The following is a 22,938-nucleotide window of genomic DNA, read 5'->3' as shown; positions in this document are numbered from 1 at the left end:
TGGGTTAAAAAATGTTGGAGGGCAAGGGGCGCAATAGGGTAGGGGGAGGAGTTACGGTGGGGGAGGAGAGGAGGAGGAGGAGGAGGAGGAGGACATATTCGAAGGAAGCACAATGAGGTTATTTTGCCCTTGGTGAGAAACTGCTCAATTGATGCATGCTGGGAGATTTGCGATCGACCCGCAATATAAAATAAATGCAGATTACGGCTGCCATCGCCACTTGTGCTCCTCTTGTTTTTCTTTTGCTTTTGCTCTTGTACCAGTATATACCCTTTTCTTCTTCTCTCTTTCGCCGCTTCTTTGTACTATAGAAATGACTCTGTCGGCCTCATCATCGACGCACCACCTCTACCAGCACAAGTGGAAGAAGGGCCTGGCCGTATTTTCAAAGTGGTCGCCGCGAGACAGAAAGCTGTTGACGCCAACCGTCATGGCAGCTGCGACCGAGAAAGTGATCCGGCACCAGCGCACATCGACAGCTGCTCGTGCAGTCAACAGCGAAGATCTCACCGCAAGCCAGTTTGCTTCATATGCGGGCATCAAGATCCACGACGACGATAGCAACGACGATGACGACGATGATGACGACGACGATGATGATGAGGTACCACAACAGGTGCATACGGCCATGCTGTCGCCAGAGCCCATGGCTGTCCCGATGGCGCGCAGCTGCTCAGATCGCGGACGCAAGGCACCTCAGATTTGGGATTCAGAGTTCTGGGAGCACGAAACTATGCATACGACGACGACAACGACGACGACGACGACGCCGACGATGAAACAGCAACAACGACAGCCAACGTCCATCATGATGGCACCAGCCAGTTCATATGCTTCGACTGCTTCAACATCGTCTACTTACTCCGCGCTCTCGGATTGTAGCACATCAACAAACAGCAACAGCAACAACAGTAGCAACGATGTGCCTCAGCTTGTGCGATCGCACCCGAGCGTTATTCATAAAGGTCGATTCAAGATTGTTCTCGGCAACGAAGATGTCAATGAGACGCCGGCTCAGCCTCAGGTCATCGAGTGGCGCCGCAAACGCTCCTGCACGAATTAAAAAAACCACAAAACACACACACACACTACGGTCCATGGACCAAGTTCCTCTCGTTCCTCTGCGACACCCAAGAACAACATTCAAACAAAATGTACATAAACAGCAATAATACCCAAACGCGGTCTCTTACCAAGGCATACACACACACACACAACCAACCAAACCACGTATACAACTCACAACGACACTTGTTCTCCCTTATGTTTTTCTTTTGTGCGCGGCTCCAAAACGGTTCCTATGTTATTAACAACAACTACTACTACTACTACAACAACGACATACCCTCTCTTTCTCTGCCTATATAACTTAATGTATCTACGTCCTACCTTTCTATTATTGTCCTAATTTATATGCTCTTTATCCGTATCAATCATCCCCACCATCCCTCAGGCGTTGTACGCCTTATCCCCTTTCTCCCAGCAATATGAATTACTCTTTTTCTTTTCTCTCTTCTTTTGTATATCGGTGGATCCACACACTCTCTCTCTCTCTCTCTCTCTCTTTTATATCTTCTGCGCCCATACACATAATGACGGGATCGTGCAAATCATAACTGTATATATTTTTTTCTCGTATTGTTTTATATTAAAAAACGCCAACAATGAAATACCGCCCTTATTTACTCTTGATAATTTCCACGTTCTGAAAAGAAGACATTCCAATTTAGCAAAGCGTGCGGAGATGGAGTAGTAAATTAATCGCAAAGTTACCTTTTGTCCGAGTAAGTCCTTTACAGCCTTCATCTTGGCTTGCTTGTGTCCCATGCCCGGATTCATCTTGCTGATCAGCTTCATTTCTCGCTCCTTCATGGACTTCTCCTTCCGCTTCATCTTTCTCTTTTGTGCATGTGCCCGCTTACGCTCGTCCTGAGACATTTCCGACTTGCTCTTGACATCGCCCTGCTTCTTCTCATACACTTCCTCCGGTGCAAGCAACGTGGCTTCCGAGACATTGACAGGTGTCACTTCTTCCATACTGATGGCAGGTGCATCGCTGACAATAGTCACCTCGGCCTTGGGCTATGAATTAGAGTGTAATATGAGATCATTTGCCCTTTCTAACTTTTGCACATGTACGCCAAGAAAACTTGTACTTACTGCCTTTGGAGTAAAGTGGAAGTTGCTGAGCGCATCCAACTTGTGACATAATGAATCAAACATGCTAGTAATCTCCTCATGCTCCTGCTTCAATGCCTCGTCCTTTTCATTCGTCGTATCACCGGTCTTTTGCTTGACAAAATCGTCTTCGTACAGCTCGGCAAGTGATCGCTTCGATCGTTCATCGCTGATATTCACACGTTTTGATGGTAAGAAGGGTCTGAGCGTCGGATCTTGTTTCCGTTCGACATCGTCAAATTGATTCTGATGATCACAAACAATCGAATCAGTATACATCCATGACAGTAGCATAGATCGCTTCAGTATAACACTTACATCTAAAATACGTTTCTTGATGATATCTTCTAATGCATTTGTGGTTTCTTGTGTGATGACGGGGACAGGCTAATACATTATACCTTTAATACATAACAATCACCTAATAGCAAATTACCCTATCCCCAGTTAATCCTACCTTTGCGGAATGATCGAATTCTAAATCTTCTTCTAAAAGACTGTTGACCGGTCGACTTTTAGCAGTGGCTTCACCACGGAGTGTCCAGTGTTTAGCGTCAATGTTTTCTTGCTCGAATTGTTCGATTTGTGCTTTGATGCGATCCAGTCGCTTCTGGTGTACGGATGACTCGTCTTCCTCTTCCTCCTCTTCTTCATCAGCTGCAAAAAGATCACGTGCCGAATGTTCATCCTTATCCTCTTCGTCCTCTTCGTCTTGATCTATTAACTCTTCGTCGTCGTCGTCGTCGTCATCGTCTCCGAGTGGCTCGTCTTTGTCGAGTCCTTCAAGATCTTCTTCATCGTCGAGCCTTGACTCCCCCTCTTCATCGTCATCGCCGCCGTCTAATGCAAATTTGACTTGCTTTATAGGTTTTGCGCTTGTACGTTTCTTGTTTGCAGGCAAGAAAAATTCCTCGAACTTCATTTCTATAATATGCATTTTGATAATTAAGTATACACAACTGAAAGAGACAAAAGGTGCATCAAGTGTCTTTTTTTACCTGATACGTCTCCTAAATCCTCGTCATCATCTTCGTCTTCTTCATCATTCATATCGTTGTCAAAATCTAATGCATCGTCTTCCTCTTCTCGATCTGACATCATGTCAAGTTCTTCTTGTTTTTCGGTCCAGTTATTGAACTCTTCCAGGTTGAAAAAGTCGTCATCCACTTCGGATCGTTTCTTTTTCCTGATTACCATTTTCATTATAAGTTATGCATATCCCTCGACAACAAACTATATAAGTAGTCCTTACTTTGGTGAGATTTCTTCTTCTTCTTCGTTTATTTCTTCTTCTTCAAGATCGTCGTCTTGCTCCAAATCATCAGCGCCCAGTTCTTCCTCTTCGTCGCCTTCTTGTTCTGCTTCGTCATCGCTTGCCTTCAAAAACTCTTCATTGTCGTAGCCAGATCCACTGTCCTCGTTCTCGTCGTCGTCAAGATCCATAGATCTACCCGAGACACTTTCTTCTTCATCGTCTTGCTCGGCTTCCAATTCTTGTTCTAATTCAGATCGTTTACGCTTGCGAGCGAATTCGGCGACGGTAGTTTTGGCGTAGCTTAAGAAAGGTTCGTTCTGTGTAGCAATCTCTTCCCAGATCTGATCGCGATCGAAGCCTTCTGTCAATAATTCGGGAAATGGCGAGAATTCAAGTTCTTCATTCTTTTTGGCTGACAAAATATAAAGAACACACACAATTAGTTTCAAGTTGACTTGTAGAGTTTGTATATCCTTTTTTTTACCTGTATTATAAAAGTGTTTTGCCACGCCAAGGGCTTGATCGACGATCTTGTCGTTAGCTGTAAAGAACACTTGGGGCTTCTCTACAACATTGGAGACAAATCGTTTGATAGTGGTTTGTGCAGGCCGTCCCATTGAAGGCAAAGTAATGGTATGCTATTATGTGTGGTGTATAAAATGAAGGAATGTAATTTTTTTTTTTTTGCAAAGCAGAAAGTTGAGCTTGAATTACCGCTCTCTCTCTCTGTGTTGCCTGGCAATAAAAAAAACTATGCTCACTTATTTTGGTTCAAGAGCTTTCATTTAGCAATACTCATATGTGCGGTTTATTATAATTGCTATCCCTCATAGCATTCTATCATACAATTTTACGAGAAAATGAATATTAAACGTTGGCATTGCCATGTTAAAGATGGGTGAAACCAGTCCCTCGTAATTGCTAATGTGAGGTGCGGCACCAGCCACACAAAAGGATTCGCTGATCATGCAGGAGGAGGCCCCCTTTACGAAACATAAAATGGGACTGCATGATGTATCCAGGATGTATGGATGATATCAGATTAAACGCAAAGCTATATTGTATTGACAAAGCAGAAGCTCTGCACCCCCCCCCTTATTTTGTTTCTTAAACCCGGTGATCCTTACCTTCCATATAGGATGTTTCTTCCCCTCATTATCATCATCATCATCATCATCATCGCCACACTGCAATAACTATACTACTAGGGAATATGCACAGCCCTCAGCTAGTAATATCTGCAGCATAAATTACAGCCTTTGTTTATGCTTTCGGTTTTGGAATGTAAAAAGCAAGTCGTATGAGCTTAATGAATCTGTTAATGAACACTTTCCATATATACATAGTATAAAATATGATGATAATCCGAATTACCTTCATCATAACATCTGTGTTAACTCTGATGAGTTATTTCTCCAATAATGGAAGGATTGAAGGCAAAGGCACGTTCTTTAGGCTTGTTGAGGGCTGTGAATGCTACGGCAACTTTAATTCTGGCCTTACTAATTATGGTCTTCATGGTAAAGTATACATAATATAATGCCATCCAAATATTCTCTTGTTAGCAAAGCAAAAAAGTATGTACACCGCTTGAATGTATGCCACCAAGTGCGAAGAAGTGATATATAAGCTCATGACAGGAATACATGCAAAGCATCCAATATAAGGTATACTGGTTAAGCCAGGTCTTCTTGGCATGTGCTAAGTACTTTGAAGGTGTTGCCCATGATAACTAATTATTACACATATCATATACTTGTAAAGTATAATCTGTTGCCATGGTATTCGACTTTCATTCTGACGGTGAGTCCACGAGGACCACCTTTACAGGAGCACGAGTAAATAAGGTAAAAGTATTTTGATTTTACCATGAGTTTATTACAAGTGGGAACAGAATGCATTTTATTAAACATTATTTAGCATCGCAAATGCCCAAGCCTGCAAATTGAGGAAGGAGGTATTTTCATCAATTAATGCTTCAAAGAAGAAAAAGAGGAGCCATCGTATTAATCTAAACAGGTTGTGTAGAACTGGAGGACTTGATATTGGCAAAGACGATGGTAAATTCAAGGAGATGGAAGACTAGATGCAGCTCGGCTCCTCCCGTCGTTTAGAAAGACATGCTTATATCAATGTGAGCTCAATACTTATCATGTTTATGTACTACGCTATGATACATGACAATAAGCTTGATGCACTTTTTTAACATAATGTCTTTATGCCACGGGTAACAGCTCATACATCTCTCGACATTAACGGAACGATATTACTTTATTAGTTAAATAGAATATCACTTTTTGCACAAATGTCGTTGTTGCTGCCAATGTTAGAGTCGTAGATGTTACAATGAAGCATACATACACTACTGAATACACAGTGCCTTGCTGCTGTTGTGGGTTTCATGTTCCCGAACCAAGTGGCACAGCTATCAGCGGCTACTGAAGATGCTTTCTGATTTCATGCTTTCTGCTTCTACTAGCCTAAGTTCCGGGACGTCCTCCGGATGAAACTGTATCTCTTCTATTAGTCTCCTTTTCATATTTGTGTTTTCAAGTAGCAACGGTTATGGAGCTCAGAAAGAATAAAAAATTAACTGTCTGTGCTGGATCACCATCAATAGATCACGCGGACCGATATAGCATCAATAGCAGCTGTTGCCTGGCATTCAAGAATGATGTCCCCCCTCCCCTTAAAAAAAGACCACGACAGGTTAGATATTTTTATAAAAAGAAAGTATGCAGGAATGCTCAAGTAGCTCCTAAAGAAAGTGTTTTACTTTAGATGTCCTTTCCGAATGAGTAAAACTTATTTCACAATGTACACTACCACGGAGCTTCAATTTGCTCATTTGCACGCCTTTTGCGTGAAAGACTTTTGTTTTTTCTTTTTTTACTTTGGGCCAATGATGAAGTCGCTTAGCCAAATCTGAACATGTCGGCTTTCACGACTATAACACAGATAAACGCGTGTTTGACGTGTACAATATGTGCGCGATAAGCACGCTGCCTCTGGAGTTTGAGTATGAAAAAAGACATTGGAATGATTGATTGTTAATAGCAGAGATGGAAAAAAAAATTGAATCTGATGGCCCCTCCCTTCCCCCTTCATAAAAGAGGTTAGTTCCTATTCTTCCAGTCTTCTTTGTTTGGCTGTAGAGACACCAAACCCATGCTTATTAATAAAGGAAACTATATACTATGGTAATCAAAGCGTTGTTGAGGAATATTGGTTGACTACTAGCTTGGTCGTAATAGTCAACTGAGGCCTGCAGAGGCGGTAGGATTTTCCCGCTCTCTCTCGTCGCTGAGCGGTTATGTTGATTCAAATAATTTTTTTTAGTTCGTGTTTTCCTTGACCTTCTTTGATTTTTCCACGTCCGATAAGTTCCCAAACAAGGCCATTGACCCCAATAAGGCAATCTCAACTGAAGAAGAAGAACAATCCACAATTATCTCCTATATTTCCATATACATCCGTACAGCCGGGTCAGGCGAGAGAGAGAAAAAGAAAGAATTATACTCAACAAGTGGTGTTATTTATTAGCTTGAGGGCGGTGAGGGGGGATACAAGTGGATTCAAGGATGTGTAGTATGCGTGATTGGGTTTATATATCGTGTAATAATGGTACTTTGGTGGGAAGACTCATAGTTGAGTAGAAGTGTGTGTGTGTGTGCTAGAGTTGCAAATGCGATAAAAGGAAAAAAAAAGAAAGAAAAACAATGAAGACGGCTATGATACATGTGGTTGTTGTTCGGTTTGAAGGACAAAGGTGAGAAGAAGAAAGAAAAGAAAGAGCGGGATATACAAAAGTATCGTGGTCATACAGCGGATGAAGAGGGTGGGTATGATGCTGTTGATGAAGGAGTCAACGCACTGTCAGAAGCAGGCGACGTGACAACCGAGTGTATTGATGGCGAGGCAGAGTCGATGTGTTGTTGAATATACCGTATCAGCGTCTCTTTGGTGTACGTCGCTATCCGCATTTGCTCCCATACTTCTGTGCGAAACGAGTCGATGCGTTCCCGCTTTACTTCTCCACTGCGTTCGATGCGCTCCAGAATCAATAGTAGCATTTTACATAGCCGTGATACTTTTTGGAACGTGTTATCAAGATACTGGTTGACGTGGCGGACAAAGTCCTCCGATGAGAGTCGTGGATCGTGTAACGATGACGAGGCTGAATGCCCGTTGAATGGTGAAAGACGTAGTGCTGGACAAATGGAATTGCTGAATTGCTGTAGGCCTTTGACGATGGCTTTGGTTTGGTAGAGGCAGCGCGTAAAGTCAATAAAGGTTCTGTCGGTTGCCGACAGTCTGTTGTTCGATGAGGATAATGGGTCGTAGCGAGGAGTGGTGTGGGTTCGATGAGGCCTTCGCATTGGGCCACCGAGATTTAATGTAGCTGTCGCTGTTGCTATTGAGGGAAGTGGTTCGACTGTGGTAAACATGGGTCGAGGTGAATGTGATGGAGGAGAAGAACAAGTAAAAGAAGCGCAAGTCGAGCCGTTGGGTGGTTTTCCTGGATTTGTATCTTTTCCATGCCCCATTTTTGTGTGTTCTCTATTGGGTTCTATGGATTTGTGTGTTGTTGCTTGGCTGGCTGCTTTGTGTGTGTGTGTGTGTTATGTTTACGGCAGATCCGTCTACGAAAAAGAAGCCGAAAGAATCTCTTGCCCCGCAAAAGGCATTTGTAGCGGAGTTCTGTTTGGGTTCCCTAACAGAGACCAGCACAATGACGAAAAGAAGTTTTTTTTTTTTTACTGCCGAAATGAAGGACATTAAGCACCCGTTGATGGGCTAGGTTTCTCTTTGTTTTTTTTTTTTTTTGTTTTTTTGCTTATTTTGCTCACTACTACTCCTCTAGAATGACACTATCACACGATGATATCGCCGAGTCATGACTGGCTGGAGTAATGGTGCTTGTGCTGCTGTAGCTATTGTGAGTATTGCTATTGTTCGACGAGCTTTCCTTGCTCGACCAGCCTATCACGGTCATTCGTTTTAATGCGCGTGACCAGCCACCACTGGAACCGTTGTTGTTAGGTGTGCCGCTGCCACCGCCTGTCCCATCATTGTTCGTATGGCTTCGATGGCGTCCCACCGTAGTGGTAGGCTCCCCGGTGACAGGTTGTTTTGGTGCAGAGATCCAGGAAGAAATTGTACTACGTCGTGGTCGATTGCTGTTATTATTATTATTATTATTATTATCAGCAGCAGCAGCATTTGTTTTTTCGATTGAGATTGGTGCGGTCGACGATGATAGAGGAGGAGAAGTGGTCTTCTCCCTTTTAGCACTAGGCGCGGCTACTACTACTGCTGCTGCTGCTGCTGCCGCCGCTGCTGCTGTCGCTGGATGATCCGGTGATGATGATATCTCGTCGTCCTCATCAATGTTTAGTACGTCCACAAGCTCTTGGTTATCGACGATCTTCAAAAGAATCTTGTTCATATACAGTGACAGCGCCTTGTTGGATTCTTGTAAAACTCGGATTTCGTCCGAAAGTTCTATTTTGTTCCATGAGTATTTTACTTGCACCCCTCCCGTCTCTCATATGCTTGAAAGGCTTACTTTTAACTGCTGCTGCATGTTGGCAGGCGCAATCTCCGCCCTGCACTTTATTTAATTCGGCTGCAAGACTGGTCGTTTCCGGCTTGGTGGTCGTAGCAGCCTCTGCAGCAGTAGGTATTGTTGCCTCTGCCGCTATGGATGGTGTGGTGGATGCCAAGTCTGACTTCTAATTCCATCGATAAGTTAGGAGAAACGTACAGAGAATGATAGAAAGGCAGAGAGAAAAGAGCGGCACAGTAATAGTGGTAGTAGTAGTAGTAGTAATTACAGGGAATGTAGGAGAGATGTAATTATTGGTCATAGGGAGGGGAAGGGAAGTTCTTTTCGTCTTCCTTTTTTATTACTTTATTGTTACTTTACTATTCTTTCTTTGCTCTTACCTTTGGAAACTCGCCAGCCATCGTCTTCTCGTGCAGCAGAATTTGATAGCTTTCATTGTCTTCCATGAGCGACGCATTTACTTCTTTCAAGCTTGTCAGTTCTTTCTCCAATGTGTCTATCCGCTGTGTCTGTGCTTCTGCTGCCAACATAGCTTCGTGGATCACCCGCTCTTGCTGCTCCACTTCACTCTTATAGTCCGAGACCAGTTTCTCTTGCGCTCGGATCTTTGTGTCTCTGACGGCTACACTGTCGATTGGTTTCGTTCGCTCTTCAAAAAGAGTACCCATACTACCACCACGCGTTCCCCAGGACTCTGTTGTTGTGTTTTAAACGTATTTCACTTGTGAGGTGGCAGCATAAAATAAATTTTTGTCGTACACATGTCTGCTATAATTTTTTATGCAACACTCTTTGTATTGTAATAATACGTACGTGGCTCGGGCAAGCTAGTGCTGGTGCGCGCCCAGATATTAGATGCTGTGGCGCTGCGGGTACGCCGAGGATGTTGTCCAGCTCGGTCCTGGACCGACCACCGCTTGACCTCGCTGCGAAGGTCCGCTTCCCGCTGTTGCCACAGTAACCGATCGCTCTCGTAGTTATGCAACTAATGGGGTAGAATGATTGTGAGTTGTCCGCGCTCCTAATTCTCTATAGTAAAGGCGCCAAGGGGTCCGAGCATCGGGGAAAAACGAGTACTTACTTCATTCTCCAGGCGTTTCTCAAGATGTTTTCGCTGCCGAGTCAGCACTTGTGTTTCTTTGTGTGCCTGTGCAATCTCCTGCTGTTGTGCATAAATTTGCGATTCCATGCGCTCTTGCGTCTTTCGATAATTGTTATTGTCTTGCACAACAGCCAGCAATTTCTAAAACACACAACAAACAGCATATGTTATTGTTAACTCTGCATGACATGGCGCAATTTATTGTTTCGAGAGTCTTGATTGTATTTACCTTGCGCAGGCCATCTGTTTCTTTGCATAACAGTCGGTACTGCTCTTTGGTATCCTCCATTTGGACTTTATGCTCCTACAATGATAATGGTAGTGGATGGAAAGAAATGGTCAATGATGAGCTCCCCTTCAAACGTCGTTGTTTCCTGTGGTGAATGGTCCCTCAAAAAAGACGTGATATGTCAAATATATCTTATAAGGAATATGACTTCGCGTTGGAAGAGCAATCTAGTTTCTCTCTCATCTTTTTAGGACCAAGAGAGAATCCTCCTTGCTCGTTCCAATACTCCAAAAGGGAAAGAAGCACTTATTAACAAGCGATTTAAGATACTTGCATATACTACTGATTCGTTGTGCAGTTGAGGCAATTGAACTTGTAGAATTCGTATTAAATCGGCAACGTCGACAGAAACGGTTGTTGTTGCTGCTGCTGCTGCAGATCTAGCTGATGCAGCCGTGGGAGATGTTGGGGTTGTTGTTGCTGTGGCTGTTGTGGTCATACTGATACAGTGTTTCTGTTGATGATAGTAACGGTAACGATGGTAGTGGTTGTTTGTTGGATGGTGATAGCGGTGTTGATGATGTGGTGTGATGATGAGAAAACAAAAAAAAAACACACATAAAATAGAGACTGGCTGAGGGGTCGCTGTCGTCTTGGCTTATATAGCGCTTCGAAGGAGTAGCACGAATAATAAGGGGAAGGTCACCGGTGACGGGAGGAGAGTAGGGAGTTGAGAACGTGGAGTTATACTTTCACAGCAAGGAAAAGAGGAAGAAGAGAAAAAGGTTCAAAGATTTTCTCTCTCTGTCTGTCTGTCTCTCTAACTCTTTCTTTTGTGCCTATTGCTTTATTTTTTCTCGTGTAAGTGTATGTGTGTATGTGTGTGCACTCAAAGCCCATATATAATATTTCTAGTTCATCCAGACCATGCATTGCATTGCAGCAGGCTTCATGTATTTTTTTTATTCCTTCGCCGAAAATGACGCGGTGCTGTTATCGGCACAAGATAATCCTAATATTTTGAGGGTCTAGCTAGCTACTAGGCACGTAGCCTCTTAAAAACTCTGCATATTCTTTTTGGCTCGGCAATTAAGCTTTTTCCTTCAACTGCTATGGTTCCTTCCTGAAAGGTCGGATCCTGGGCTGTCACTTAATCCGCACTAAGTAATCTACATATCTCTCTTTTGCCACCCTTCCAAAAATAAGTTGACTGGAGTTTTTATAAAGTAAAAGAAAACGAGGTGCCACTGTTGTTGTAAAGGGGCATACATTAAGTAAAACAAGTATACTCTACTGCTACTACTACTCTTTAGCGGCAAGTAGCGCAGTCAGCTGATGGGTTACAAGATGGTGCTGCATATCTCTCTTCCTCTACTCTTTACGTTCATCTATGAACTAACCGGGGTTACCTTCCGATATATCCAATTTGGACAGTTTGAAATTGATACTCTGATATGCAGCTGAACCTCGCATGACTCTTTGCTGTTGCCCGATCTGCATCCAAGGTCTGTAGGTCATTTGGCTATCACTCATTACAAAAAAACAATGGGGGAACAGGGGAAAGCACGGTCTGTGAGCATATTGCAGCAGCAACTGCATACATTCTAGAGTATATTGTATGGTAACACTCCACCGTCCTACCCCCCCAAAACTCATCTTCCCATCCAAGCATATATGATACACGTAGTGCGGACTACACAAAGCGCCGTATACATCACCACACCCTGTGTCTCCTTTTGATCTTTGATTACACCATATCCATGTCCAATCTTACTATACCCAATTAAAAAAGTACTTTTTTTTATCCTTTAATATACAGCAGCGGCGGATTCGGAAGAGGTCTAAATACAAATCAAAAAAAGAAGATAAAAAAATGCTCTACATTGTGTGGATTGGATAACATAGATGGGCGTTATATGTGCGTATGTGATTGTTGTTGTTATTGTTGTTGTTGTTGTTTGACGTGCGTATGTGTAAGCGTGTTGGATGGGGAATAGAAGAGTTTTTTCTTTTCGTAATTATCCGCTGTATCATCCTCTATTTAGGCGTATGTTGTTGGCCCATCTCTTGCATCTTTTCGCCGACCTTGGTGTTGACATCAAAGAACTTGGCAACACAGCGATCAACGCAGACCGATTCGCCCTGAGTCAAGTCGTTCTGAGCGTATTCTTTGGAGATACACTTGGTGTAGCACGAGTCAACAATGCTAATTAACAATATTGTAGTATATTTTTAGTGATACTTCTTTTTTTTGGCACTTGATTCCTTCGCGTTCGATATATACACTATTTGCTACTGCTGCTTTTTACTTTGGCGATAACGACAACGATGCCAACTCCAACTTACCGATTAAACAAATCCGTCACCATTTCAAGCTCTTGCTCGGCCATGGCAATGTTTTGAGGGTTGATCGCTTGCTGCGATTGCATACCATTTCCAAAGAACGACATTTTTGGTTAATAATATAGAGAGATGGAGTTCAGCTCACGCGTGGAATTTTTGTTTTTTCGGCAAACATACCCGTCACACCCCGGCGCGGCCGGATCGCTGTCAGCAGCTCAGCTAGGTTGGATTACTTATTGTTCAGCGTGTTCTAAACAAATTTGATGAGATCGTTTTAGAATGATGCTTTTTGCTAGATAGAGACACAACGTATCCGTAATGTTACCATTTTGCACAAGCAAATATTCTGTTTAGGTCCACAATATCAGCTATTTTACCTTGTAAGCATGACGCCATAGATGGTCAAGAAGTGATTTTTTGTTTAGTAAGTATTACGGTTTGCAGCATATATGTATGACAGCTACTGCTACATAGTATGGATCAATAATGTCTTCTTTATTTGCTTCGACATTACAGCACATCTAGGTAGAAAGAAAGCACACATATACTGAAATATAAAATGTTAATGACTCATATGGTGGAGGTCGACACGATGTTGCCATATTCATGTTTGATAACTTTTTACAAGGTGATAACCGAAGCTGTACACAATGTAGGATGCAGTAGCAGAAGTGATATGTATACAGTAGTGTCAGAATTCCCTTGCTATTAATAAACAAGACAATAGATTAAATATCTTGGATTGCGAGCTGGCATTATTATACCCGGTATGATGGAAGCGGAGACACAGAACTTGGAAACCGCGATACAACTCCACGCTCTCTCTCCGTTTAGGAACTTGCATAGTTTCTCTTTTACTCTGAACCCTTCAAACCATGTCAGAAAAGAGTGACATTAGTGTATTAGTACAAGAGTGGCTTCGTCTAGATGAAGTACGATACAAGAAAAGTTACTCCCGCTGCTTTGTCTCCTGAAAAAGGGAAAGAGAACAGTAACTAATGTTGCATACTTTATTAGAATGAGGAAACACGAACTGAGATAACCGCCCTCCTCGAGGCTAATAACTATGACGAGTTAAAGAAGCGGCTGGCGACTCGCATTGAGTTTGGCACCGCTGGTAACTTTCTTGATTGATACGAACTTGGCGATTTGCTATTTTTTGGGAATTTGCGCGAATTGCGCGTTAACCGGATTGCTATACGATAGGTCTCCGTGCGAAAATGGAGGCAGGCTTCTCCCGAATGAACGACCTGACTGTATTACAAACTTCGCAAGTACGAGACTGTTCCTGAGAACTGCAGTATAGCGGCTAAATAAGCATAGCAGTCTAGAAAGTCGGATAAATGCTCATATATGTATATTTAGGGCCTTGCAAAGTATCTGTTGGAGACGGTGCATGATGCAAAAGAGCGCGGCGTCGTCATTGGGCATGATCACCGACACCATTCAGAGAACTTTGCGCGTCTGACGGCTGCTGCATTCATCACGCTTGGTTTCCGAGTGTGGTATTACCATGCATATATTCACACCCCATTAGTGGTTAGTAGCAAAGTCAACATGTGGATACCATGGATATTACATCATACGTTCGATTTTCCATTATGCTCAATTTTGCTAATCTTTTGAATATTGAATCATCAACAGCCTTATACAGTAAAAAAGAAGAAAGCTGCAGCTGGTATCATGATCACTGCGTCGCATGCAAGTTTCGCTCCCATATAAACTAGTTTTTAGAATTGCATTTGATACTAAGTCGTCTTTTATAGAATCCCAAGCAAGACAATGGTTATAAAGTGTAAGTGACTAGGGAGTCGTCCTCAATGCAGTTTGTCGGAGGAGGAGGAGGAGGAGAGAGAAAAACTGACATAATTTGCGGGTCCGGATTTTCATTAGTTATTGGGAAAATGCGTGTCAGATCATCCCACCTCATGATAAAGGGATTGCAGCAACTATCTTGAACCATTTGACGCCATGGACATGGGACTATAACTTGATCGATACGAGTGATTTATGCGCCGAGCCTGAGGAGGTTATTGATAACTATTTTAAAGATCTCGCTGGGCTATCTCGTTTCCGGTAAATATTCTACAGTAAAGAGCGAATTCCTAGTAACTGGCAGAGCAAACAAACTTGAATACTTTTCGCCCAACTTGACAGATCGGATAATGAGGCATCATCTCTCAAATTCGCATATACAGCCATGCATGGTGTTGGTACACCTTTTGCCAAGCGCGCTTTTGAAGTTTTTGGTCTGCCACCGTTTTTCACTGTGGACGAACAAATCATGCCCGACCCCGATTTTTCTACTGTTGAATTCCCTAACCCTGAGGAAGGCAAAGGTTCTTTGGTATGCAACGGAAGATAATCGCTTAGACACTTTATACGTATACTAATAAGTAATATATAGAGCTTGGCCATCCAAACGGCTGATAGAAGCGGGGCACATTTAATTCTTGCAAATGATCCAGATGCTGATCGACTGGCAATTGCTGAACGAGTAAAGTAAGTTCTTCAACAATAAACAAGGATTTTTTCAATGATCATGCGACTTATTGAAGCTTCAACAGCGGCGAGTGGAAACTGTTCACTGGTAATCAGATTGGCGCTGTCCTTGGTGCGGCTTGTTTTGAAAAAGCAAAAGCAAGCGGTGTTCCCGTTGGTAAGTTTGTATAAGAAAGGATTAGGGGAGGGTGGATGTAGCATTCTAGTAAATGAAATACTGAATGAAGGTGACGTCCTTAAAAATTTGTTTTGTATCAATAGAAAAGATTGCCATGGTAGCAAGCACAGTATCCTCAAAATTCCTGGCACGTATGGCGGAAGTAGAAGGCTTCCGTTTTGAAGAAGCATTGACAGGCTTTAAATGGATTGGGAACAAAGCAATTGATCTCGAAAAGGAAGGATATTACGTTGCATTTGCTTACGAAGAAGCCATCGGATTCACTATTGGTGATTTGGTCAAGGATAAGGATGGTATCAGCGCTTTGGGCTTTTTCTCAGAATGGGCTGTCCAACTGCAAAAGCGTGAATTGACCATCAATCAGTATTTGGAGACGCTCTATGCAAAATACGGCTACTTTGTGTCGGAAAATTCGTATTTTATCTGCGACGATAAGCAAGTCATAAAGACGATTTTCGAAAGGATACGGTATGGTTATAAAGAGGTAAGAACAAAAAGAGCAACTTGATAGTATATATATTGGACCACTCTCCACTTCTTCTACTCGTTGAAGTGAAATGAAAGAACTAAACTCGTTTATGAAACATTCTCATGTATAGACTCAAGAGAACATGAAGTCTGGTAAATATGAGTATCCGAGAGATATTGCTGGATACCGCGTCGTTGGTGTACGCGACCTCACTGTTGGATACGATTCCAACACTCCTAGTAATAAGCCTACATTGCCAGTGTCAGCCTCTTCAGAGATGATCACCTTTAAACTGGAGAATAACGCAATTTTCACCATCAGAACAAGGTGAACGAGCATAGTAGTCATGAATGATATATAATATGGTAAGAAGGTTGATAGTAACATTTAAATTCTACTTAGTGGTACCGAGCCCAAGGTCAAATACTACTCAGAATTACGCGGCGACTCGGAGGAACAAGCAAGGAAAGATTTGAGCAAAGTAGTTCAGGCCATTGGAGACGAGCTTGTGGAATACCAGCAATACAATCTGTTGTGGCGTCGTTAACATCTAGAAACATGGTTTTTGTCTAAATAAATTACAATAGCTTTATAGTAATATTATCTGTCTTCCATGTGCACGATGGTGTATTAACCGAAATGTGTCTTTCATACTATCACATACTGCTACCTCATAACTGTATATGTGTTCTGAAAATGAATATGCATTCGTGGATTGTTGTTTGGGGAAAAAAATTAATGCATCGTAAAAATGCTTTCCGCTTTGCCTTCTCTTCTTTCTGTTATACAGATAGTGCAAGTGCCGACCTTTCTGCAGCACCAGGACATATCTCAGACGGAAATTCTTCCAGTGTCAACGCTTCCAACCAGGTTGTGTTCCTGTATTTATGGTCTATATATTTTTCTGCATCCTCACACCAATGAATCATCTTCTATCCAGTTGTTAATGTAGATTATTGATGTACTTGCTCTGCATATCATTTCTCTGTAGCATACACTCATTAATACGATAAGGCCCAATCGAATAAAGTATACTTATATCGTCGTTGTACTTATGGTGATTAACATAGAGTTTCATTGCCTTATATACTATATAACACGCATGGAGTTTGTTACACGCTTATTTTTTCTGTGGATAATGAGTCAAACTTTTTCACAGAGCTCGTGAGAAAAGAAAAAGTCGTGCCAAAAAACTTACGAGCTATGACGCTATAGGAACAACCATGAAGAGACGATTTAGAAGGTTTGACCGATATCTCGGACTCAAAAAACTATTACATAATATAGCAAAACAAGAATGGAATTTTATTTAAGATTCAAAGAGTGTGAGAATGACAGGGTACTTTACTTCAAAATGGTTGACGAAAAGCATAGAGAGAAGAATTATTATTGCTGTAAGACGAATAGAAATATACATGGAAAAATAATAGCGTGTATATAGATAATGTACTGATTAGAAAATATAATATATGAAATAGAAGAAGTAGCAGTATGTCGATATGCAAAGAAGAAGAGAGTCCATGTCCAGCATCTGATACTATGTAGTTATAACTTTTTAGTTCTTTTCGCCCCGAGCTTCCTGATCAGGCTCATACTCCTGTTCAATGCCTTTGTATTTGTCCATCTCGTCCTTCTTTCGATGAATGGCATCTTCTTCAACATCATAGGCATCACGCTTATGATGACAGAACCAGAAGAGGATGCAACATGTAGCGGTGGCGGCGGAAATACCAGTATACATCCACTTGAGTTTGGGATCTTCTGCCACGGAAACCAGCGCGAACGCGAGAACAGCACCGAAACAGTTGGTCAACAAGAACAGGGCCATAACGAGTGACTTCATCATGGCGGGCGCCTTCTTGTATGCATATTCAAGACCAGTAATGGAAGCAAAGACTTCAGAGATACCAACCAAGACATAGGCGGGAATCACAAGAGCGGCGGAGACATGATTTTTGCCATTTCCGTTGGGGTGGTCGAAGTAAGGTGGGCTGTTGTACACATGGGTCTGGATACCAGCACAGTACTACATACACGAAGAAGAAAAAAAGTTAGACTCAGGCAATTTTTAAGTTTCTCTCTTTTATAAGTTCCACAGGAAGTTTCTTTGAAATCACTTACAGCCATGGCGCTTGCCGCAAAGAAGAAACCACAGGTGATACGAATCATAGGACGCATGGGATAACCATAGTGGCGAAGAATTGGGTAAAAGATGCGGTCCATGATAGGAATTGTCACGATCAAAGTGAAGGGGTTGATGTTTTGCATGATGTCGTTGGCTATTCAAACAATAAGTAGAGTCAGTAAAAGTCTCTAGATGCAAAGCTTATTTCTAAACTCGTTATCAGGACTATACTTACGGACATTGCCGGTCAACATAGTCTAATCCAAGAAAGATAGAAGATTCAAAAGTTAGAACTTCCTTGGTATCCGTCACGGCGAAGAAAAGAGGGTCCGTTATGAAAGTGGTACTTACAGCGCTCATGGAAACCAAATTGTTGGTCATTTGTGAGTAGCAAAGCCAGTAGACAGGGTACCAGCAAAAGACAATACAGGCCTTGAAAGTACGGCGCATTTCGTCAACAAAGACATCATCCCAGGTGATCTTTTCAGCGAGAGCAGGGTTGGTCTTGGCCATGACTGAGGGTTTGGTGCCTTCCAAACCATACTTTGGCGACAACTTGATAATCTTGAACACTTCCAAAAAGATACTGCCACGAGGCGGGTTCTGACGATACCATTTCTTGCCCAAGATGACAACGGCAATGCCAGGAACGAACATACAGGTTGGAAGCAGATAGGCCGACCAGAAGCCAATGTTCTTGGCCATCAAGGTGGTAAAGATAGCCGACAAGGAGCCCACATTAATACCAATGTAAAAGTAGCTGAACAATCTTTGGTACGTAGCCTGGGGTGTCACAATCACGCGTTCGGTCTCGCCGGTTTTGCGACCCAGCCAGTTCCGCTTGGGTTGTTCGCGCACATAAGCCTTGGAGACAGTGTATTGTTCAGCAACCAATGGGGAGACGTTGGCCTTAATACCGCCAGTTCCCAGACCAATCACAACCAACGCAACGATAAAGCCCGGGAATGCACCGCCGCTGTCGATAGAGGCAGGTACAGAAGATCCCGTCAAAATGATTAGACCGAGCATGTAGATACAGGCAAACACCACAATGGTGTTGTATTTGCCAAGATACTGGTCAGCAATGATAGCACCAATAATCTAAAGGAAGAAGAAATAGAACCGTAGTGTTCGTTTTTTCATGAGCATGCATAGCGCTCATATTTTCTACTTGTAGTTTCACAGAATTATAAAGTGGGAACTTACTGGAGTGATGTAGCACCAGAATCTATGGTTGTACAAATAAAAAAGATATATCAGCTTCACAAAACTTTATCGCTATACCCCCCCCCTGTCGTTATCACACGACTTACTGGAAAAAGGTGGTGAGAGCTGTCGCGGTCTGCTGACCACGGCCCAAGGCACCTGGAGTTTCAGCAGGGTCTATACCACATAGAGTAATCACACTATGTCAAAGGAGGAGAAAAATCGCCTTTTTGGTAATTCATAAATCTATGACTGTTACTTACATGATGGTGGCGGTGGCTGTTGAATGTAATTCTGGAAGGGGCCACTCAAACCATAGTATGTAAAGCGTTCGCAAAACTCGATCAGAATGACCAGGTAACCACTCTTGGGAACAGAATCAGCAACTTCACGCAATACGCCCCATTGATCCTTGGTCGGCACTGGATACTGAGAGCCATCGTCAAGAGTAACATACTCGGTTTCCTCGGTAATGGCCACGTCATATGCAGGCGCCTTTTCCGTAATGACCTCTGTACTGGTAGTGGTCTCGTTCTTTTCAGTGATCTCGGCCATAGGAGATGGTGGAGATGGCGTGGAAGTGAGAGGTTTGAAGGAGGGATGAACAATGAGAGAAAGGGACTTGGCAGCAGAGAAATTTTTTTGAAGCTTTATATGATCTGACCGTGGCCTGCAGCAAGTCGGACTCGGACGCTTTAAAGTTCCCACGTTTCCCAGTGTTCGTCCTGGAACTGCTTTCCTAGAATGGTACATTTTGACTATTTGAAATGGCGGTGGAAGGTCAAGAACGATTAGAAACAACACAGGGAATGAGGCAGCACTTATTTTGGTGCCTTGTGCGCAGCTGATCAAAAAACCTCTCGACAAGTTTTTTTTTTACTCCGCTGAATTACCCTGCTGAACTCGGGATAGAATCATCCATACAGACGCGAAGATCCAATCAGCGTTAGTTTTACACTTCCAAAGCGGCCCTGCCAGTTTTACGCTGAAGCTGTTCTCCCGTGTTTGCAAAATTAAAAGGTGAGGTTGTATCTTTCGATAGAAAGTGTCGTCTTATTAATGATGTGTTTTTTGACGTAGCAACGCTGCACATTCCGCAAACACTTTAGTATGTACTGCCAGCTTGTCTCACATCAAGTGTTATTTACCAGCCAAAGATAACAAGGTAGAAATGCCGCGCCTGCTGTGCTACGATTTTTGTTTTGTTATCTCTTTTGCTGTTGTTTTTCTTTCTTTGGCTCGTAGACCGGGTCATCTTAAAGTCCACAGGGACCTTTCCGAAGTGTTATCGTTTTTGCTATGTTTGGGCACCGTATAATCAAATTCACCAGGCAACAAAGATGCAAGTGTTTGTCCAAGTGTTCTGGCTTTAACATTTCTATTCACAGTCTAAAAAAGGCAAAGGTTTTCCCTCGCTTTAGACGTGATGCTTGTGTGTGATAACTTGCATGAATACAATCCACACAACATCAATCAATTAGCATAACCATTTCTATATCTTCTCCCCTTGAAATTTTGCCATTCCAGCCCTCTGGTATAAGAATATACATTTGCACATGATCATGATTGGGATTGTCCGGGCTGAGGTGGTACAATAATATAAACCCAAAGATGAGCACTTGACGCCATGTAACCTGCCAAATATATTTATATACAAGCACGCAAGAGAAAAAGAAAAGGATGACATTTTTGTAAGAGCAAGAAGGCATTGAAAGTAATTGTAATTGTAATCAAGCTTAGTTGAGTAGCGCATTTGCCAGCTCTTCCTCAGTGGCGTTCGCCCCGAGGGTGGTAAAAGTATTATTGTGCTGTGGTACGGGAGATGTTGTATGCGCTGGGCTATCTTGTATTTGCGGTTTTGCTGACAGCACAAACGACTTGATGGCTGTGTTGTCCTCGTCATCCTCGTCGTCGTCTTCATCGTTGTCATCGCTTTTTTCTCCTACTTCCTGTTTCTGCTCCTGCTCCTCCTCATCTTCGTCGTCTTCGTTTTCATCTTCATCGTCGGTAATATCAGTTTCGTCGTCCTCATCGTCGGAGCTGTAAATCATCGATATTTTAATGGAGTTTTGGGATGCTGCAAGACGTTTGACCAATGCGTCGTCCACTGGTTTCGCTTGATCTTCAGCCGGGACGCGGTCATTATTCATGATTGCGATCTCGCAAATGATATCGACAAGAACCCATGGAAAGCTAAGGAACCTGCCCTCGTCGCTAAAGTCTTTAATGCGTTCGTCGGGATGGTAAGCCACGTAATACCAAGCTGCAGCTTTGGCATGACGGGCACCCGGCTTGTCCTCGAGGCCTTGCTCGAATCGATCACGCCACACTTTTCTCATGCTTAAGACGGATCCCATGGTCTGCTTGTGTATTTCGTGCATGCTCTTTTTGTTGCTTTTCTTCAACCATTTTACGATGTAGCCAGATACAATTTCCGACTCGGTTTGTACACCGTATTGATTCATTAAAGCTAGCAGATCTCGCCCATATTCGCCTTTGAGTTTTCGCGCTTCTTGAATGTAGCGCTCCATGTCAGGCACACGCAAACGGACGTCATATACAGTGTTGTCAACCAGGTGCGACTGGTATTCCCGGTAGTCTGATTTATCGATGGCACGGTACATCTTGCCCAGAACCTTTTGCGACTCGTAGGACTCCTTGTCTTTTTTCTCCATAAAATCCGGGTACACATGTACTCTCAAGTCTTCTTCAACCTTCGCCGGCTTCCCTGTTTTAGGGAAATCTGAATAACAAGAGTTTCATTTAAGGTATTAAAAATGGCAATAGATTCCCTTTTCGTAATTACTAGATATGTATTTGTGCTTACCGACTGCCAAAGAGTGTTTCTGCGCGAGGCGCAGGCATGCACCATCGAGAGCGCCTTTCTGTGATCGATCGGCAGTAGCCAGATGAGAATTGGCAATGGTGCCAAGATTGTCACTGTTGATATAGTTGACATAAAACTTCTGGATATCAATCAGTTTGACTTCGTCTACTCTGACAGGATCCTCAGCATTGTAGTCCATCGGCTCGTAATTTCGTATCTTTGGGAACAGCTCTTCATCCCAAAAAATGCTAGAAGGAAAGCATTATTATCATGTTAACGAGCTGGATCAGGTACATCTTCTCGCTTACAGCTCAACCAAGTAAAAAGCAACTTACGTATAATCGTCTCCGTCCAAATCACCACCGGATAACATACTAGGGACATCACGGAAACCTTGGGCGCTGAAAACGAGCACATCAGTCAAATGGTGGAGCTTGGGATTGTCAACAGCTTTGACGACACGAATATCGCCTGGGTGGAAGCAGGGGTTACGGTAGACAACGACGTCTCCTTGAATAGTGCGCTTGCTTCGGCCTTTGTTGGACTTGCCTGAGATCTGGCAGAACACCTCGCCTTCTTGCAACGTCATAGTCTCATCCATGACACCAAGTAAGAAGGCACCCTTCGGAACATGGACCTTTGCCTTTTTCTTCAAGTCTTTCAACTGGCTCACGCGGAACATGTTGATCAAGTTGGCAATGTACGGATCGCGCTTCTCCAAAAAGCCTGCTTGAATCATCTTGGCCATAGCTTGAGTCGTGCCAAACTCGTCAATGTTGGAAAGCAATGTTTTAATAGCATCAGCAGGATCGCCCAACATCCGGTTCATCTTGTCGATCATTGACTGCATCTTCTTCATAAAAATATCATCAGGCACACCCAGCGTCGATAGGATGGTGATTGCTTGCCGGTTAAGATAGGCAGGAATCAGCGTGGAGACGCGGATGATTTCCAG

At 42.9% G+C, this 22,938-nt stretch overlaps 8 protein-coding genes across 8 annotated transcripts; 2 read left to right on the top strand and 6 right to left on the bottom strand.

The window, feature by feature from the left end:
* The first annotated feature begins 230 nt into the window (after positions 1-230).
* Positions 231-1,315, top strand: BDB00DRAFT_822492 (uncharacterized protein). The gene has a single exon (XM_053123470.1). The coding sequence runs from the start codon at positions 314-316 to the stop codon at positions 1,061-1,063; it is 750 nt and encodes a 249-aa protein (XP_052979820.1). The 5' UTR covers positions 231-313; the 3' UTR covers positions 1,064-1,315.
* A 9-nt stretch (positions 1,316-1,324) lies between these two features.
* Positions 1,325-4,133, bottom strand: BDB00DRAFT_956819 (U3 small nucleolar ribonucleoprotein complex, subunit Mpp10). The gene is made up of 7 exons (XM_053129659.1): positions 3,918-4,133; positions 3,431-3,845; positions 3,177-3,364; positions 2,636-3,102; positions 2,497-2,565; positions 2,161-2,424; positions 1,325-2,082 (listed from the first exon to the last, which is right to left on the bottom strand). The coding sequence occupies exons 1-7, from the start codon at positions 4,048-4,050 to the stop codon at positions 1,567-1,569; spliced, it is 2,052 nt and encodes a 683-aa protein (XP_052979819.1). The 5' UTR covers positions 4,051-4,133; the 3' UTR covers positions 1,325-1,566.
* Positions 4,134-6,951: 2,818 nt separating this feature from the next.
* Positions 6,952-8,252, bottom strand: BDB00DRAFT_822481 (uncharacterized protein). The gene has a single exon (XM_053123469.1). It carries the CDS (start codon positions 7,978-7,980, stop codon positions 7,252-7,254), a length of 729 nt encoding a protein of 242 aa, XP_052979818.1. The 5' UTR covers positions 7,981-8,252; the 3' UTR covers positions 6,952-7,251.
* A 33-nt stretch (positions 8,253-8,285) lies between these two features.
* On the bottom strand, positions 8,286-10,832 carry BDB00DRAFT_872228 (uncharacterized protein; the record flags this gene model as incomplete). Its single annotated transcript, XM_053126930.1, has 7 exons — positions 8,286-8,938; positions 9,003-9,168; positions 9,383-9,696; positions 9,816-9,987; positions 10,084-10,245; positions 10,334-10,408; positions 10,677-10,832. 7 exons carry the CDS (start codon positions 10,830-10,832, stop codon positions 8,286-8,288), a joined length of 1,698 nt encoding a protein of 565 aa, XP_052979817.1.
* Positions 10,833-12,264: 1,432 nt separating this feature from the next.
* Positions 12,265-12,796, bottom strand: BDB00DRAFT_822477 (Tim10/DDP family zinc finger-domain-containing protein). The gene is made up of 2 exons (XM_053123468.1): positions 12,680-12,796; positions 12,265-12,539 (listed from the first exon to the last, which is right to left on the bottom strand). Exons 1-2 carry the CDS (start codon positions 12,781-12,783, stop codon positions 12,371-12,373), a joined length of 273 nt encoding a protein of 90 aa, XP_052979816.1. The 5' UTR covers positions 12,784-12,796; the 3' UTR covers positions 12,265-12,370.
* A 681-nt stretch (positions 12,797-13,477) lies between these two features.
* BDB00DRAFT_822476 (uncharacterized protein) lies at positions 13,478-16,425 on the top strand. Its single transcript, XM_053123467.1, has 13 exons — positions 13,478-13,608; positions 13,694-13,793; positions 13,883-13,950; positions 14,042-14,215; positions 14,321-14,377; positions 14,443-14,471; positions 14,570-14,752; positions 14,834-15,023; positions 15,084-15,178; positions 15,244-15,335; positions 15,440-15,840; positions 15,956-16,152; positions 16,228-16,425. The coding sequence occupies exons 1-13, from the start codon at positions 13,552-13,554 to the stop codon at positions 16,370-16,372; spliced, it is 1,788 nt and encodes a 595-aa protein (XP_052979815.1). The 5' UTR covers positions 13,478-13,551; the 3' UTR covers positions 16,373-16,425.
* An 849-nt stretch (positions 16,426-17,274) lies between these two features.
* BDB00DRAFT_906689 (POT family-domain-containing protein) lies at positions 17,275-19,711 on the bottom strand (the record flags this gene model as incomplete). Its single annotated transcript, XM_053128607.1, has 7 exons — positions 17,275-17,851; positions 17,947-18,104; positions 18,186-18,207; positions 18,302-19,051; positions 19,157-19,178; positions 19,264-19,333; positions 19,420-19,711. 7 exons carry the CDS (start codon positions 19,709-19,711, stop codon positions 17,381-17,383), a joined length of 1,785 nt encoding a protein of 594 aa, XP_052979814.1. The 3' UTR covers positions 17,275-17,380.
* A 1,181-nt stretch (positions 19,712-20,892) lies between these two features.
* On the bottom strand, positions 20,893-22,833 carry BDB00DRAFT_763403 (RNA dependent RNA polymerase-domain-containing protein; the record flags this gene model as incomplete). The annotated part of the gene is made up of 3 exons (XM_053119399.1): positions 20,893-21,899; positions 21,984-22,231; positions 22,319-22,833. The coding sequence occupies 3 exons, from the start codon at positions 22,831-22,833 to the stop codon at positions 20,893-20,895; spliced, it is 1,770 nt and encodes a 589-aa protein (XP_052979813.1).
* Between the last annotated feature and the right edge of the window lie 105 nt (positions 22,834-22,938).

This window comes from Zychaea mexicana (assembly GCF_025766255.1).
Source record: "Zychaea mexicana strain RSA 1403 chromosome Unknown BDB00scaffold_35, whole genome shotgun sequence".
Taxonomy (NCBI): Eukaryota; Fungi; Mucoromycota; class Mucoromycetes; order Mucorales; family Lichtheimiaceae; genus Zychaea; species Zychaea mexicana.
Note: the sequence above shows the minus strand (reverse complement) of the source record. Positions and strands in the feature narration are given on the sequence as shown.

Bases quoted from the DNA above. Each gene is read 5' to 3' on its own strand.
- BDB00DRAFT_822492 (XM_053123470.1), top strand. From the start codon at position 314: ATGACTCTGTCGGCCTCATCATCGACGCACCACCTCTACCAGCACAAG.
- BDB00DRAFT_956819 (XM_053129659.1), bottom strand. From the start codon at position 4,050: ATGGGACGGCCTGCACAAACCACTATCAAACGATTTGTCTCCAATGTT. The intron at 3,846-3,917 runs GTAAAAAAAAGG...ATATTTTGTCAG, and splicing joins AAAACACTTTTATAATACAG to CCAAAAAGAATGAAGAACTT. The intron at 3,103-3,176 runs GTAAAAAAAGAC...TGCATATTATAG, and splicing joins GGATTTAGGAGACGTATCAG to AAATGAAGTTCGAGGAATTT.
- BDB00DRAFT_822481 (XM_053123469.1), bottom strand. From the start codon at position 7,980: ATGGGGCATGGAAAAGATACAAATCCAGGAAAACCACCCAACGGCTCG.
- BDB00DRAFT_822477 (XM_053123468.1), bottom strand. From the start codon at position 12,783: ATGTCGTTCTTTGGAAATGGTATGCAATCGCAGCAAGCGATCAACCCT. The intron at 12,540-12,679 runs GTAAGTTGGAGT...ATTGTTAATTAG, and splicing joins GTGACGGATTTGTTTAATCG to CATTGTTGACTCGTGCTACA.
- BDB00DRAFT_822476 (XM_053123467.1), top strand. From the start codon at position 13,552: ATGTCAGAAAAGAGTGACATTAGTGTATTAGTACAAGAGTGGCTTCGT. The intron at 13,609-13,693 runs GTACGATACAAG...ATACTTTATTAG, and splicing joins AGTGGCTTCGTCTAGATGAA to AATGAGGAAACACGAACTGA. The intron at 15,841-15,955 runs GTAAGAACAAAA...TCTCATGTATAG, and splicing joins TACGGTATGGTTATAAAGAG to ACTCAAGAGAACATGAAGTC.